Below are 13,043 nucleotides of genomic sequence, written 5' to 3' on the forward strand. Positions count from 1 at the left end.
CTTAACACCACAGGAATGCACGTGAAAGCTACATGACTGTCATGGAAGCTACAGTTATGCAGTGGGATGAACCCTTGGTCAGGTTGTTATTCCTGCTGTTGGAATTGGTTGTTTTTTGTTAGTGAAAAGCTGCAGACACGTGAGCTCATTGTGTGGCTTTTCAGCTGTAACTTAAATGTTTTGTTTACAGCGGTCAAGCTTCGAAGGAGTCATAAAAGAAGAGGGACGCTCCTGTAACAAGACTTACATTACTTAGAAACATCAAAACCACATACACATGATATTGATGTTATCGTCCAATATCATCTCCCCCAAACATGTGTCGTCGATAACAAACCACATTACAAAAGGAATATTCCAGTCATTTGCATTCAAACTAATTAAATCTCAAATTTGTGCTGCAAATTATATTGCAAATTTGACACACCTACGTTTAATTTACATAAAATAATAGTTTGACATTCTTGCCAAGAGTGAAAGCATTAGAAACCAAAAATGTGATCAAATTATTGAGCTATTGACATGCTTGATGGCAGTTTTTCAGGGATGTTACACAACCCAGCGAGGGAACACCGTGTCACAGCCTGAAAAACAACACCGATTTGTTACATTGCTGGGTGGATCGCTCCAATACTGCCAGCATTTCTATGTATCTGTCAAATAGTTTCTAAGTCAGTGCGAGAAGGATTTGTCAAGGCTGTTTGTGGATTTGTGTTGGCAGAGGCCCCTAATCGTGATCAATATTTTCTTCAGTCTCTTCTTCTCTCTCAAGGCCACAGGAGTGTTTTCCGGGCAGAGGCGATTAAACATAAGTACATTCCTCTTTGGAGCTGCTCTGGCTTTGGACGGCATCAAGTGTTCTGGGTTAAATGCTCTATTCTTTTCAGCACTCTGTTAAACTCTTCTCTTTGGGGTTGATGTGCATCACCATGGAGCACACCGTGACGTTGTCACATTTGACAGCACACCAAACCCAAACGGCCGTGGCCTGTTCCAACGCAGCCTTTTCTTTCCACTCAGTCTTCTCTCATCTGATGAGCGGGGCAGTACTGTATAGCAGAGTCCATTATTAGCTGCTTTTCGTGCTGGCTACGTGCCAGGACCCGCTAGTAAAGCCACGGAAAGAGGCCAGCACCATCCAAAGCCCGAAAGCGTTCCCATGCCAAACAAAGAAAACATCCCCAAGGTCAACATCAGCCTTTAATGTAGCCAAGCAGCAAGAACATCTGAATAGTAGAAGCAGACAAACTCCACAAAGGATCTCCAAAAGTTGAATGAAAGCTCTCCGATAGTTTGTGAGAAGCGCTCTCGTAGGTCTGTGTGTCTCCAGAGGGCCATAAGCCGTCACCCTTCAGTCCATTCTGTGTGATGTTAATTCGATGGGACGGGACACTTAGTCAGGACGTATGTGTAAGTCTTTACAGTCATTCAAAGATGCTTTATATCGTTTTTTAGCTGAGCTATCTCCCCTGATAAAGGCGCTGACATGCTTGACTGCCAAGATTTAAGACTCAGATGTAGTATAAAGTTAACACAACTCACACGCTATGATTCTTGTGCAGTGACAGGCACATTTTATTCTTGTTTTGTGCATTTGCACAGTTATTTTCCAACACTTACAATAACTGTCCATCTGTGTTGAAAGTACCGAAAGTGCACAGTGGTATGGATTTTATTTTTTACTTCATAAACAGAGAACGTGCACAATTCTCCACATGCAAGCTGTGATTTCATTGCATTACAAAACATTGAGTATTTATGAAAGGACGGGGATTTTCTTCGCTGAATGTCATCCAGTTATTATATCATGGCTTCTTTGGCAAACTTGATCTTAAAGAGATTACCTGAGATGAATCTGGAGAGAAAAGCCACTGCCCTTTTTATTTTGAAAGCCTGACATTTAGTGTCAATGACTGAAGTCCCTGAGCAGTAGACTCATCAGAAAGAATCCATTATCCTCTTATGTGACTTATTTTCCATCCCAGATGATGGAGCACCAAACAACAGGATTGCAAAGAGTAATGTTTATTATCAACTACGTTACAGCAGATTTCTGGGTGACCTGCATGGTTGTTTTTTCATGGATGTGATGTCATACAACCACCTTTTAGCTGCACTACACCAATACATCTGCACTCAATCAACTGTCTCACGGTTGCAGACGCTAATCCAACATTCAAACAATTGTGATAAATTATTACACACAGACATTAATTGCTATTGTTGAAACATGATTGATCAATCCCAGTCAAATGCAGAAGACAGTTGTAGCTAACAGGGAGGGTGACTGTCACAGAGAGTCAGTTTGTGTGTAAGTATCCACATCTGTGTGCCTCCCAGATGCCGGTGTCCTACGGTCAAAATCCCCAAACGCTCCTCACTGACAAGGAAGATTTCGGAGAATTTCTTGATACCGTAAGCACTCTTCAACAGCTGAAACACCAGATGGGGTCAGTACTCTATTTACACTATTTACACTTGGAACATAGCAATAGGGATATTTTTTTAAGAACAGGGATTTTCTCCAAACCAAAGAGTTTCCTACATGTTGTTTTTTTCCACAGCTGAGTAGTGCGTTGCTTTCTCAGCCCTGACAGCACGCTAACTCTTCCCAGCGGAGGAGGGAATTCTCATGACGCACCGCTCAGCCCGACCGTGGATATCAACCAGGCTGCACTCTCAAGAGTTTGGACAAACACGGTCCATTGTTTTTTAGTTATACTTTAGCTTTCCAAAAATGTAGGAGTGCACATATGTCTCCATTTGTGTTTGAAGGTATTACTGCAAAAACAGCCCCAGAGGTATTTCAGATACAGGTTGTCCGATGCTAGATATCGTGAAACACAGTTCGAAGCAATTCAGGATTACAAATAATGAATTGAAAATGAGTCCCTGTGTAATAAGTCATATCATTAGAACTGGATTTTCCGTTTTCATAAACCGAGTTCCTGTGTAAGAGTTCATGTGGTGAGAAAATAATAAACCCTGCTGTGTTTCCCCAGCAGCTCCCTTACATCCATAATCTTCAAATATCGAAGATCAAATGAAGTGGCTTACATGTTTTATTGAATTGAGAGCAACAATTTGTTCACATGAAACAACTTTTGAACTGTTGCTATTAAATAACAAAAAAATATTCCGAATGAATGTTATTTTAATCTTCACTAGCTCATGTTGCGTTTGGAAATGTCCTCAGCGCCCTTCTTTGTGATAAGTGACACTTAAAAATTTAATAATGCAATTACTGTCTTATGCCGACCACTTTTGTGTTCTGTGGTCAGGGTCCATACAGTTAAGGTCATGTCAGAGAATACTACGACACAAAATTGATTAAATTCTGTTTAGATAATGGACAAAGGTAAATAGTGTAGCAAGACAGTGACGTGTGATGACGTGTGACATACGGTAAAATACGTCCCGGAATCACAGGCCAGGCACAAATAGAGATTATTGTTTTCCCGTTTCCAAAGTCTGAGTTCCATGTGGTTAATGATTACAGGCCCACAGTGAGTCTTTGCAACTACTGCGTTCCCCCTTTGAGTGCATCATAACAATGAAAAGCCCTTCTACAACATCCAAGGACCATCCTTTTTCCGGCAGGAAAACAAACTTGATTGGGAGCAATAACCCAACATATGGAGGACGCGCCCGCCCCACCCTTCTCTTCAAAGTTATGGACCCCGACTTAGCAGCATAAAGCCCAGGAAAGGAGGGGCTGCAAGGACACATGTTCCACACGTTCCTCCCGACCATCACAACAAACTAGTTTACCGCTATCTGTTTGCTCAGGAGTCTAGAGTCAACTGCTGGGAGGAAGCCTGAGGAAGGTTTCAATCAAGATAGTACATGAAAGTTTGGAGTTGGACCAAGTCCTTGATAATCAACCGCTGCAGAGGAAAAAGAAGAAAACAAATCTGGGCAACAGTGTTTCATTTCCTTTTCCTGCCTTCTATAACAAAGTTTAAAGGTCACACAAACCCATTTTTATTAGAGGTTACGGGTCACATATTCTTTGAAGCAAAGTTACACAAAACACATTCTCTCCTTTATGAAATCAACATGCAGTTTCCCCCGCAGATAAGCAACTGTGGTATAGCAGGCTGATTTCCGATATGTTGTTCATTAGAACTGAGCTTGTGTACCAGATAATGAATTCGTATTCGGTAACTGATGCATAGCTAACCAGGTTTAAGCATGTTAGAAACACGCTGGTGTGTGGCTGTTAATTAGCAACCCGCAGCGGCAAACTCTTAACCAACAGGGACACATTTGAATGTGCCCAGAAGCCATATGCCGACTCGTGAAAAAGTGATACCACATTTAAAGAATACTCTTACTGACAAAAAAACACACACTAATTAGTAATTTCACAGCCAGAAACCGGCTTTGGCTCACACATGGGAAAATGAACACACACCAACTTAGACGCTTAGTATGGAATTGATTTGTCTCTTCTTTTCAACTAAAGACATTTTTTACTGTCTTCACAGATGACTGAGAGGCAGGAATGCATGTAACGAGGAGACCATGCATGTGACTAAGAAGTAGAATATGTTAAGAGCGTTTTGATCATCCAAATAAATTCTATAAATTATCTCCATTAAATATGAAAGCGCCCTCTGTAAGCCGGTGAGAAGCGACGATATTAAAGAAAAGCTGGACTTTAAGCTCAATCAACAACATAAGGCTGTCAATCATCTTGGAGTACAGTACTGGTGGTACTGGTTACTCTGGAGTGTTATTAAGATGAGAATATGTCAACAATGAGCAACAGGTCACATTCCTGAGTAGCACTTAACCCAAAAAGGTGTCTTTAATGGGGACCTCCAGTAAGCAGAGGCCAAGGGGAGACTGAAATTATGTGCTTGGTGCTAGATTTGTTTACACTAAAGGTGAAGAATGTTCCTTTGTGTCAGCTGCCAGAGAAAGAACGAACCCTCTTAAGGACGAAATAGAATTGCATTCCCCAGGTAAGTGCCATAAATCAACCTTGTGTGTGACTTCTGTCAAAAAGACCCTTTAACAACTTGAGAAATGTTGCTCAAAATATTTGGTTAAAAGACAATTGTACCTTAACTACTTTCGTTGGACATTCACATCTACTCTGGTCTCAAGACACCATGACTTTGGCATGGACAGACAGATCTATTGCAGACATGGCACTTCACAAAATGACTTTCAGAGCCAGAAGCTATTTTTATTACCTTCGTTGTAGACTCTGGGGGCCCCATCTCTGTTCTGGCCAACTTACTCTACATCAGCACGACATCAGCCCAGATCACACATATCATCTTCCTGTCTGCCAGAGTGCAGCGTGCCGCTCGCGTTTCCATCATTCCTACAGTAAATGCACGCCGTGGGTAATACTCGTAAATGTCACATTCTGTTTGGCCAATCTCGGTGTGTGAGTGTGGCTGAGCAGAGTGCTGAAGAGGCTTTTGAAAACCACAGCCGTCTGCTTCTTATAAATCCCAACAGCGTACACATCTCATCCGAAAATAATCATACCACTTCAGTGGCGAGATGAAGAAGATGACAAACAAATCAAATAAAGAAGAATATATATCAATATATTTATGTGCCTGGGCCTTCTGCGGGGGGATTGCATGTTCTCTCTGTGGCAGCACGGTGTCTCTACAGGTTCTTTCCACAGTCCAAATGCAAGCTAGGTTAATTGATGACAGCAAATTGGCTGTGTATGTGAGTGTAGATGGTTATCTCTTTCTATTCATCAGCCCTGCAGTTATCTGCAGTAGTCTGGCGACCTCTCCAGGGTGTAACCTGTCTTTGGCCAATGACAGCTGGGATAAGCTCTAGACGCCCTGCACCCTGAAAAGGATAAAACGGATCAGTTGATAATGGAGTTGTGCTTTTTTCCCCTCAAAGGCTTGAATCAATACATCATTTTTTTCCAAAGACATATAAAAAAGAAATAAAATACATACAATAAAAAAGTGGATTCTATCTGGTCATGGGACTGCAGAGAACAGAGACAAATTGAAGTAAGGAGAGCCGGAGCCGGAGAGCCTGTCATACCAATTTAGTGTTCCCAGGCCTACTTAATGTGTCCTAAACAATACGACACAATGGTGATCACAAAAGTTACCCATATCTCCCAACACATACAGTTGGGATTTGAGGTTACGTTCACTTATGACAGCTTGTTCCCCATGTGAGCTTTGCACCATCTAGAGTCAAGATGAGGGAAACCTCTATTTTGAAGGCGGAGGTTTGAGCCCATCAAGTTAACATGTGAGACTAGGAAAGAACAGAAGTGAGGCTATTGTGTTTTTTTTAAATAATTTGAAACTAGTAAATACTATTTGAATTAAACAATTAAAGAAGCATCATTTCTTTGAACTCAATACACGCCAAGACAAAATTGATTCCCTCTCTTTTTTTCTACTTAGCCTTCTCACTCCGTTTTTTATTTTGAAGGTCACTACCGGAAGTTGTGCTTCCTGTGACGTTTAACTGTCTTGTTGCTGGCTGCGCTGCATGCGGACTGTACCAGCAGCAACCAGCATGGCGTACAGTGCGAAGATCGGTCCGTCCATCCTGAGCAGCGACCTGTCCCGCCTGGGCAGCGAGTGCGTGCGGATGATGGGTTGCGGCGCGGATTACCTGCACCTCGACGTGATGGACGGGTCAGTGTGCCAGTTGGTTGACGCCAGTGGAGACGAGCTAGCATGCTAACTAGCTAGCCGGGTGGAAGTTCAGTGAGGGGGAGCTAACGTCGGCTAACGTCACCGACGAGCCAAACTGGGAGAGTTTAAGACGGGAGAAGCCGGTGTTCGCGTAGCTGGAATTAACTTAAGTCTGTCCATACTGAGGCTTTCAACGTCTAGGCGTCAAACAGTATCATGTCTTAAAACAGACTTCCTCCTCCCGCATTGTTTACCTTCCTCTTACACCGTTGCAATGTGTTTGTTGTGCAACTGTTTCCGCAGTAAGTGAGGATTTCCTCACAACAGGAAGTTAAGTTAAAAGTTATTTCTTTGTTTCCCCTTTTAAGGCACTTTGTTCCCAACCTGACCTTTGGCCACCCCATGGTAGAGTGCCTAAGGAAGTCGGTAGGCCAAGACCCTTTCTTTGGTGAGGGAGAGGAACCCCCACACATGTCAAAAGACTTCCCCAGTTACTCCATTGAAATGAATCGTGGATGCATCTGATCATTTTGGCAGACATGCACATGATGGTGTCTCGGCCGGAGCAGTGGGTGAAGCCCATGGCTGCAGCAGGAGCCAACCAATATACGTTCCACATAGAGTCCACCACCAACCCTGGTAACCTCATCAAGGAGATTAAAGAGAGTGGCATGAAGGTGACAAAATAATAATGCAAACCGAGGCAAAAGCAGCGGTGCTTTTTCCAGTGGAAAAGGTGCCGATGTGAGTTTGATTTCCGTGTCCTCGTGCTAACGTTGTGTGAGTTTTGTAGGTGGGTTTGGCCATAAAGCCTGGTACTACTGTTGAAGAGCTCGCCCCTTGGGCCAATCAGATCGACATGGCTCTGGTCATGACCGTGGAACCCGGCTTTGGAGGCCAGAAGTTCATGGACGACATGATGCCGAAGGTAAGGTCAAACCCCGGCAATCATACACAAACAAAATAAAAGTCTATCTCAGTTGATCAATATCTTTTTCTTTTATGCTTTTCCCTACAATGCTTTATTTCACAAAATATTATCAATGGTAAAACACGTGCCAGATGTGCTTTTAATTTACGCCGCATTTGTATTTACCGTGTTAATTGGTAACTGCACAAGGGTGTCATCACATTATGGAGAGAAGTTGACCTTTGTGAAAAAACAAAATTAACTAATTGTCACTGAGCCGTATCCGTAACTGTTGTTATAATGGCAGAACCGTCCCATTAGTAATTTTATGAGTGGAATCACAGAAGTACTCAAATTATCTTACACGAGTGCCAATTAAAGACAGTTTTGTCGTCAGTGCTCTTTTCATTCTGTCTCTTTGAGCACAAGGGGGGAAGTCGGTCAGATGCCTTTTTTGAAGCTTGATAACGGTTTAAAAAAATCAGATAAAAATCATTGTTAATTTGCCTAGCATTCAAATTTAGTCCACAGGAAGTTTCTGATCAAACACACATCACCGGCTCTATTAAGCATTTGTCTAATGTATCTAAAGAGTGTGTTGAGGATGTTTAAGCATGCTTTGTTTATTTCTGTGCAGGTGAGTTGGTTAAGGAGCCAGTTCCCGTCATTAGACATTGAAGTGGACGGAGGAGTCGGCCCTGACACCATTCACAAGTGTGCAGAGGTGAGGGCCATAAGCACACCCATCTGAAATTCAAATTCATTTTTGTGTTTCTTTTTTAAAGTAAATTTACATTTTTGGTCACAGGCAGGAGCCAACATGATCGTGTCGGGCAGCGCCGTGATAGGCAGCGAGGACCCTCGCTCTGTCATCGCCATGCTGCGCACCGTGGTCGCTGAAGCCATCCAGAAACGCTCGCTGGACCGCTGAGATGTCGACACAGCAACACGACACAAAACCAGTGGAACAGACTCGGCGTGGACACTTTTGGGCTGGAGGTCAGGGGTCAGCAGGGCATTTATGGCCAAATGTCTGTTGATGTGAGCGAAGCTGCACCGTGCCGCCACAAAACATTTTGAGTTGTGTCTTTGAACTTTGAACAGTTAAATGAAATCGAGTCTCATCTCGGCTTTGGAAGAACCATTTCAAGACCGACGCTGAGCTCGTGCTTATTTCACATATATTAACAATCCTGAATATTGTTTGACTGTTTAACGTTTATATTGGTTATGGAAATAAAATGGTCCAAGGCACTGTGATTAGTACAGTGTTTTATATATACTGTCTCTTTGCTGTTGGGTTGATACCACCCATTCATAACTTGCTAATGTTTAAAAGTAAAACCAGAAGATTCGATTGTATTCATGAAGCATAAATAGATTTTTTGAGAAACACTTTATTTAAATGTCTCAATTTTTCCGTATTTTCCATCTAATCCTTTTTCATACACTAGATGGCAAGTCTGGACAAAAAGTATATTTGCTGGAGGGAGAGAGGGGGGGATCTCCGTCAGTGAAAGAAACCATTTAAAATGATCATTTGATTAAATTGTAAGCTTTTATTTTTTATTTGTGAGCATGGGCAAATATTTTTACACAATTCAAGATTAGAAAGGCAGCGCTGTAATCTATAACACATTAAATCCTGTGGTGTGAGCGGCGGCACTAACTGAGTTGCAGAGAATGGGCTACAGAACGATTTCCACTGTTGAGTAGTTTGGAAAAACAACCTAATGTATTTCAAGCTGTATTTTTCGACTTCAACTTTTCTCAATTCAAAAATAATTACAAGTTTTTGAAGTCACTCATGTGCAGTAGCGGCGACCCCGACCGTTTGATTGGAATATAATTAATTTAAGTTACGCGCAGGGTGCGTTCCCAGCAGTAAATGTGCAACGTCTGATTCGCTGATCCGGACTGCGTTTCCCTGAGGACGTCCCACAGCCACTAAAGACGTGTGTGCAGCATCCTCATCGCTTAAGAGCGCTGAACGGGTTCCTCCTGTCGCTGAGGATCACCCGTGACATACTTCCAACTGCAACCGGCTCGCTCTTAATAATGCAGCAAATGTCTTGGAGGCAATTCAAGGACCAGTTGAAATATTGATGCCTGAAATCAGTATTTTCAATCCAACATTGCACACGATGGCAGATAACGTCGTCACCTTTGTTCATCCGGTCACGTGTTTCGGGGGTCCGTGCCTTTGTGCGTCATGAGGGAAGGTCCCGTGACGGACTTGTGTTCCAATGGGTGACGACAGGCGTTTTGTATGCCGGTGTCACGCTCCTTAACACAGCCCCGTCGTCTGTATATAACTATGTGACTCACATGCTGGGCCCTAACTTATACATCAAAGTCATTCACGAGAGACCGTGGCGCCATGGCAACCACATCTGCAGGTACGTACATTCGCGTATGACTCGGTAATAGCTTCGGGGAGTCAGAGGTAACGGGAAGAATGGTCTAGATAATCGTCAGCACTTGGCGGTTCTCGCCGATCACGCGTGCGAATCGCCCACGTCTTTCGCAGCGCGGACACGCTCTCTCCCACGGAGAGCCGTTATTGCAAGTTCAGAAAACATTTTACGCCGAAGAACGAGCGGTACGGCCATCACGTAGAGCTTTTGATCCCCGGAGCGGCGCTGTGCCGACTTTGACAGAGTGCCACAGGTTGAGCGGCCACACGGCGAGGCCACTCCAATCACCAAACAGCAGGGACACTAACCGCTACGTCTGGCTTGAGGAAGGTGTCAAATCCGCAGCAAGACATTTTACACCAGCATTCGGATACCAGAATATTCACAAGCACGAGTGTTAAATCACCGAAAAGGGGAAACCTTGTATGTAACAAGCTGTCAAATATTCAATGGCTCGTCCAAAGATACTCTTCTCGTGCCCTTTCTGCTGCCATTCATATCGTAGCTTTTATTCCCATCTGTATTCTCTTGTGTTCCATGAGTCACCCATCCCCCTCTTCGGGATCATTATATAGTAGAATTAAAGCTTGTCTACTTTTCTCCTGATCCTCAGCACTCAATACACATTAGTGAGGTTGCTTTGGCTTCTCATGCTCATTCATAATTACTCGGCTTCCCACAGGAGACCTAGATGCATATTGCTGATTAGCTCACAGTTGTTAGAACCTTTACTTATGCATAAAGGCCTCACCCCATTGAGTGTGCATAGCCTTATGAAACATTAAAAAAACAACTTGCTTAGAATAACATTACAGGAGATGGCTTTGCCCTGCAGCAAGGAGGGCTACTGTACCGAGGACGAATACGTGAACTTTGTAGGAAACGGGCCAGAGGCTTTAGTCAGAGGGCAGCCCCGCTGCAGCCCCCCAGCACCCGTTTCCTTCACCGCTGTGCCAAATGCCTCCAGGCAAATACTACAAGGCTGTGAACGTATCTTTTCCTACTGATTGTAATTATTACAATTTGCTTGTATAGATTTTACTCCGCATTGGGTCCTGGGTGGATTCGAGGAAATGAAAGCCCACACTGTGCCCTTACATGCACAATAGATCAAAGCCGGGCTTTTAACAGAACAGGGATGTCGCTCGGTCCGCCACTCTGTTCCAGACTTAAATATCCTGATAACTATGAAGACATGAATGAAACCATAGATGTTCATTTGGTTGATTCTTTGGATCCTCCTCTAGCACCACAAAAAGCATTCGATTGATTGCTTCGGTGTCTTGTACTGACATTCACGTATATGTACAATTTTTATGTAGCTTTGTCACCTTGTTCATTAAATGGTCATTTATTCCCACTAAAACAAATAAATACAACGAATGCTTGGAACAGTCCTCGGAGAATAGAGAGACTAACTGTGGGTCCCGGGGGAGCGTTAACCTCTGCATCAGTGTACTGCATCGTAGGCGGAGGCACACACATCGGAGTGTTTATCAATAATGGATAAACAGCATTCCAGTGCGTATCTCAGTTTGTGTGTTTGTTATGTGTGATGTTTTTGATCCATAATGCATGATGGGAGTATTTTTATTGTTTTCATGTCAGTAGGAGTCCCGTGTGTTTTGTGCTCTGCGTAAGCATTAGAAATCAACACCAAACGCGTTTCCCGATGAACAGTCTTAACTAAAAGGCCCATAATTCAACTATTGATTATTTTCCCGCCCTGCGTAACTCACACAGATCACACACCCCTTGAGATCACTGACTGCTGCTGGTACATCGAGGGCCAAATGCAGTTCCACACTTGCATGTACCTGCATCGGTGCAGGTGGTACATCGGTTTCTCGGCTTTATCTAAATCCCGTAGAGGCAAACCAGCGCGTTACTCAAGAGGCCACGTTGCAGTTTGTGCATTGAACAAGATTCCTCGCTGTTCTTGTTGACTCACACGGTGAGTCACACCACACCAAGCAACGTGGAATCATACGAAGGTGAATGCAACGAGCTCCACAGGCCTGCACAGGCCTCCACAGAGTAGCCCCCCCCCCCCGGCCACATGCTGTTCATGGTGTAGCTGCGCCTCCCTCATCGCCAGAACAGAACGCACCCTGATGATACGTACGGGTAGCTGACAACTTGTTTCCCCCACGCAAGCCCTTATGGTGTTCCCCCCCCTCCCCGTTATTGATATTGATATCAGAGTGAGAGCGGGAGACGACGTGTCCTGTCCTTTCACCGCTTCCTCTCTCAATGGCAATAAATCCTAATCTATTTGTCTGACGGCCGCCCTGCTGCTCTGGATCGTTAAGTACAGTCTGCCCACGCGTGCCCTCTGGCGTCTGCATCGCCATAGATTGGTCAGTTCAGGGGGGTTTCTTTTATCAAGTTTTGACTGAGCTGACTGACAAAAACATCAGCAGTATCAGTGTTCCCGCCATCAGCGGCGGCAGCATCGATACGTCTGCCGGTGCGGCGACTCTTTCAGTCAGGAATCGACCGAAAAGGGAAAACCTGCATGCGTCACACCCCAGAAAACTCCTCAAGCACACTTTTCTTCCAGTGGAGTCCGTTCTCCCTCCGTGGCACCCTGATTAATTGAATGCTAGGGCGCATTTGTTCTTGGCTTCATTGGGCATGCGTGCATCAATATGAGTTAACAGCAGTTCACGGGAGAAGGAGTCAGAAAGCAGTTCATGAATGCCTCGGACTGCTGCTTAATGCTGCAGAATTATGTCGGTATGTGTGTGTGTGTGTGTCGTAGAGAAAAAGCAGAGTGAGCAAAGTCCATCGGCATCGGGTGAGTTATGAGTGGCGAGATGTGATTTGCTGAGGCTGTCAAAAAAGTGCCAGGTTAACTTGCAGGAGGCCTTCTAAGCATTATTTATCGCTTGACATGCTGACCCGATCCTTTTCTCTCCCACACAATCACACGCGCCACGCAGACCAAACCGAACATGGGGAATAAATAAACCCTTGAGTTGAGGCGCTCAGAAGTCCAAATACACTGTAGATTCAATAAGCCTGCTGCCTGCTGGGAATTAACCTCCAGTTTATGGTTAAAGCAGA

At 44.1% G+C, this 13,043-nt stretch overlaps 1 protein-coding gene across 1 annotated transcript; it reads left to right on the plus strand.

Annotated features, from left to right (window-relative positions):
* Nucleotides 1-6,438: 6,438 nt before the first annotated feature.
* rpe (ribulose-5-phosphate-3-epimerase) lies at nt 6,439-9,361 on the plus strand. The gene is made up of 6 exons (XM_040202439.2): nt 6,439-6,647; nt 7,016-7,095; nt 7,185-7,324; nt 7,441-7,575; nt 8,195-8,281; nt 8,366-9,361. The coding sequence occupies exons 1-6, from the start codon at nt 6,499-6,501 to the stop codon at nt 8,486-8,488; spliced, it is 714 nt and encodes a 237-aa protein (XP_040058373.1). The 5' UTR covers nt 6,439-6,498; the 3' UTR covers nt 8,489-9,361.
* Nucleotides 9,362-13,043: the final 3,682 nt, after the last annotated feature.

The sequence above is a fragment of the Gasterosteus aculeatus genome, chromosome 16 (assembly GCF_964276395.1).
Source record: "Gasterosteus aculeatus chromosome 16, fGasAcu3.hap1.1, whole genome shotgun sequence".
Classification (NCBI taxonomy): domain Eukaryota; kingdom Metazoa; phylum Chordata; class Actinopteri; order Perciformes; family Gasterosteidae; genus Gasterosteus; species Gasterosteus aculeatus.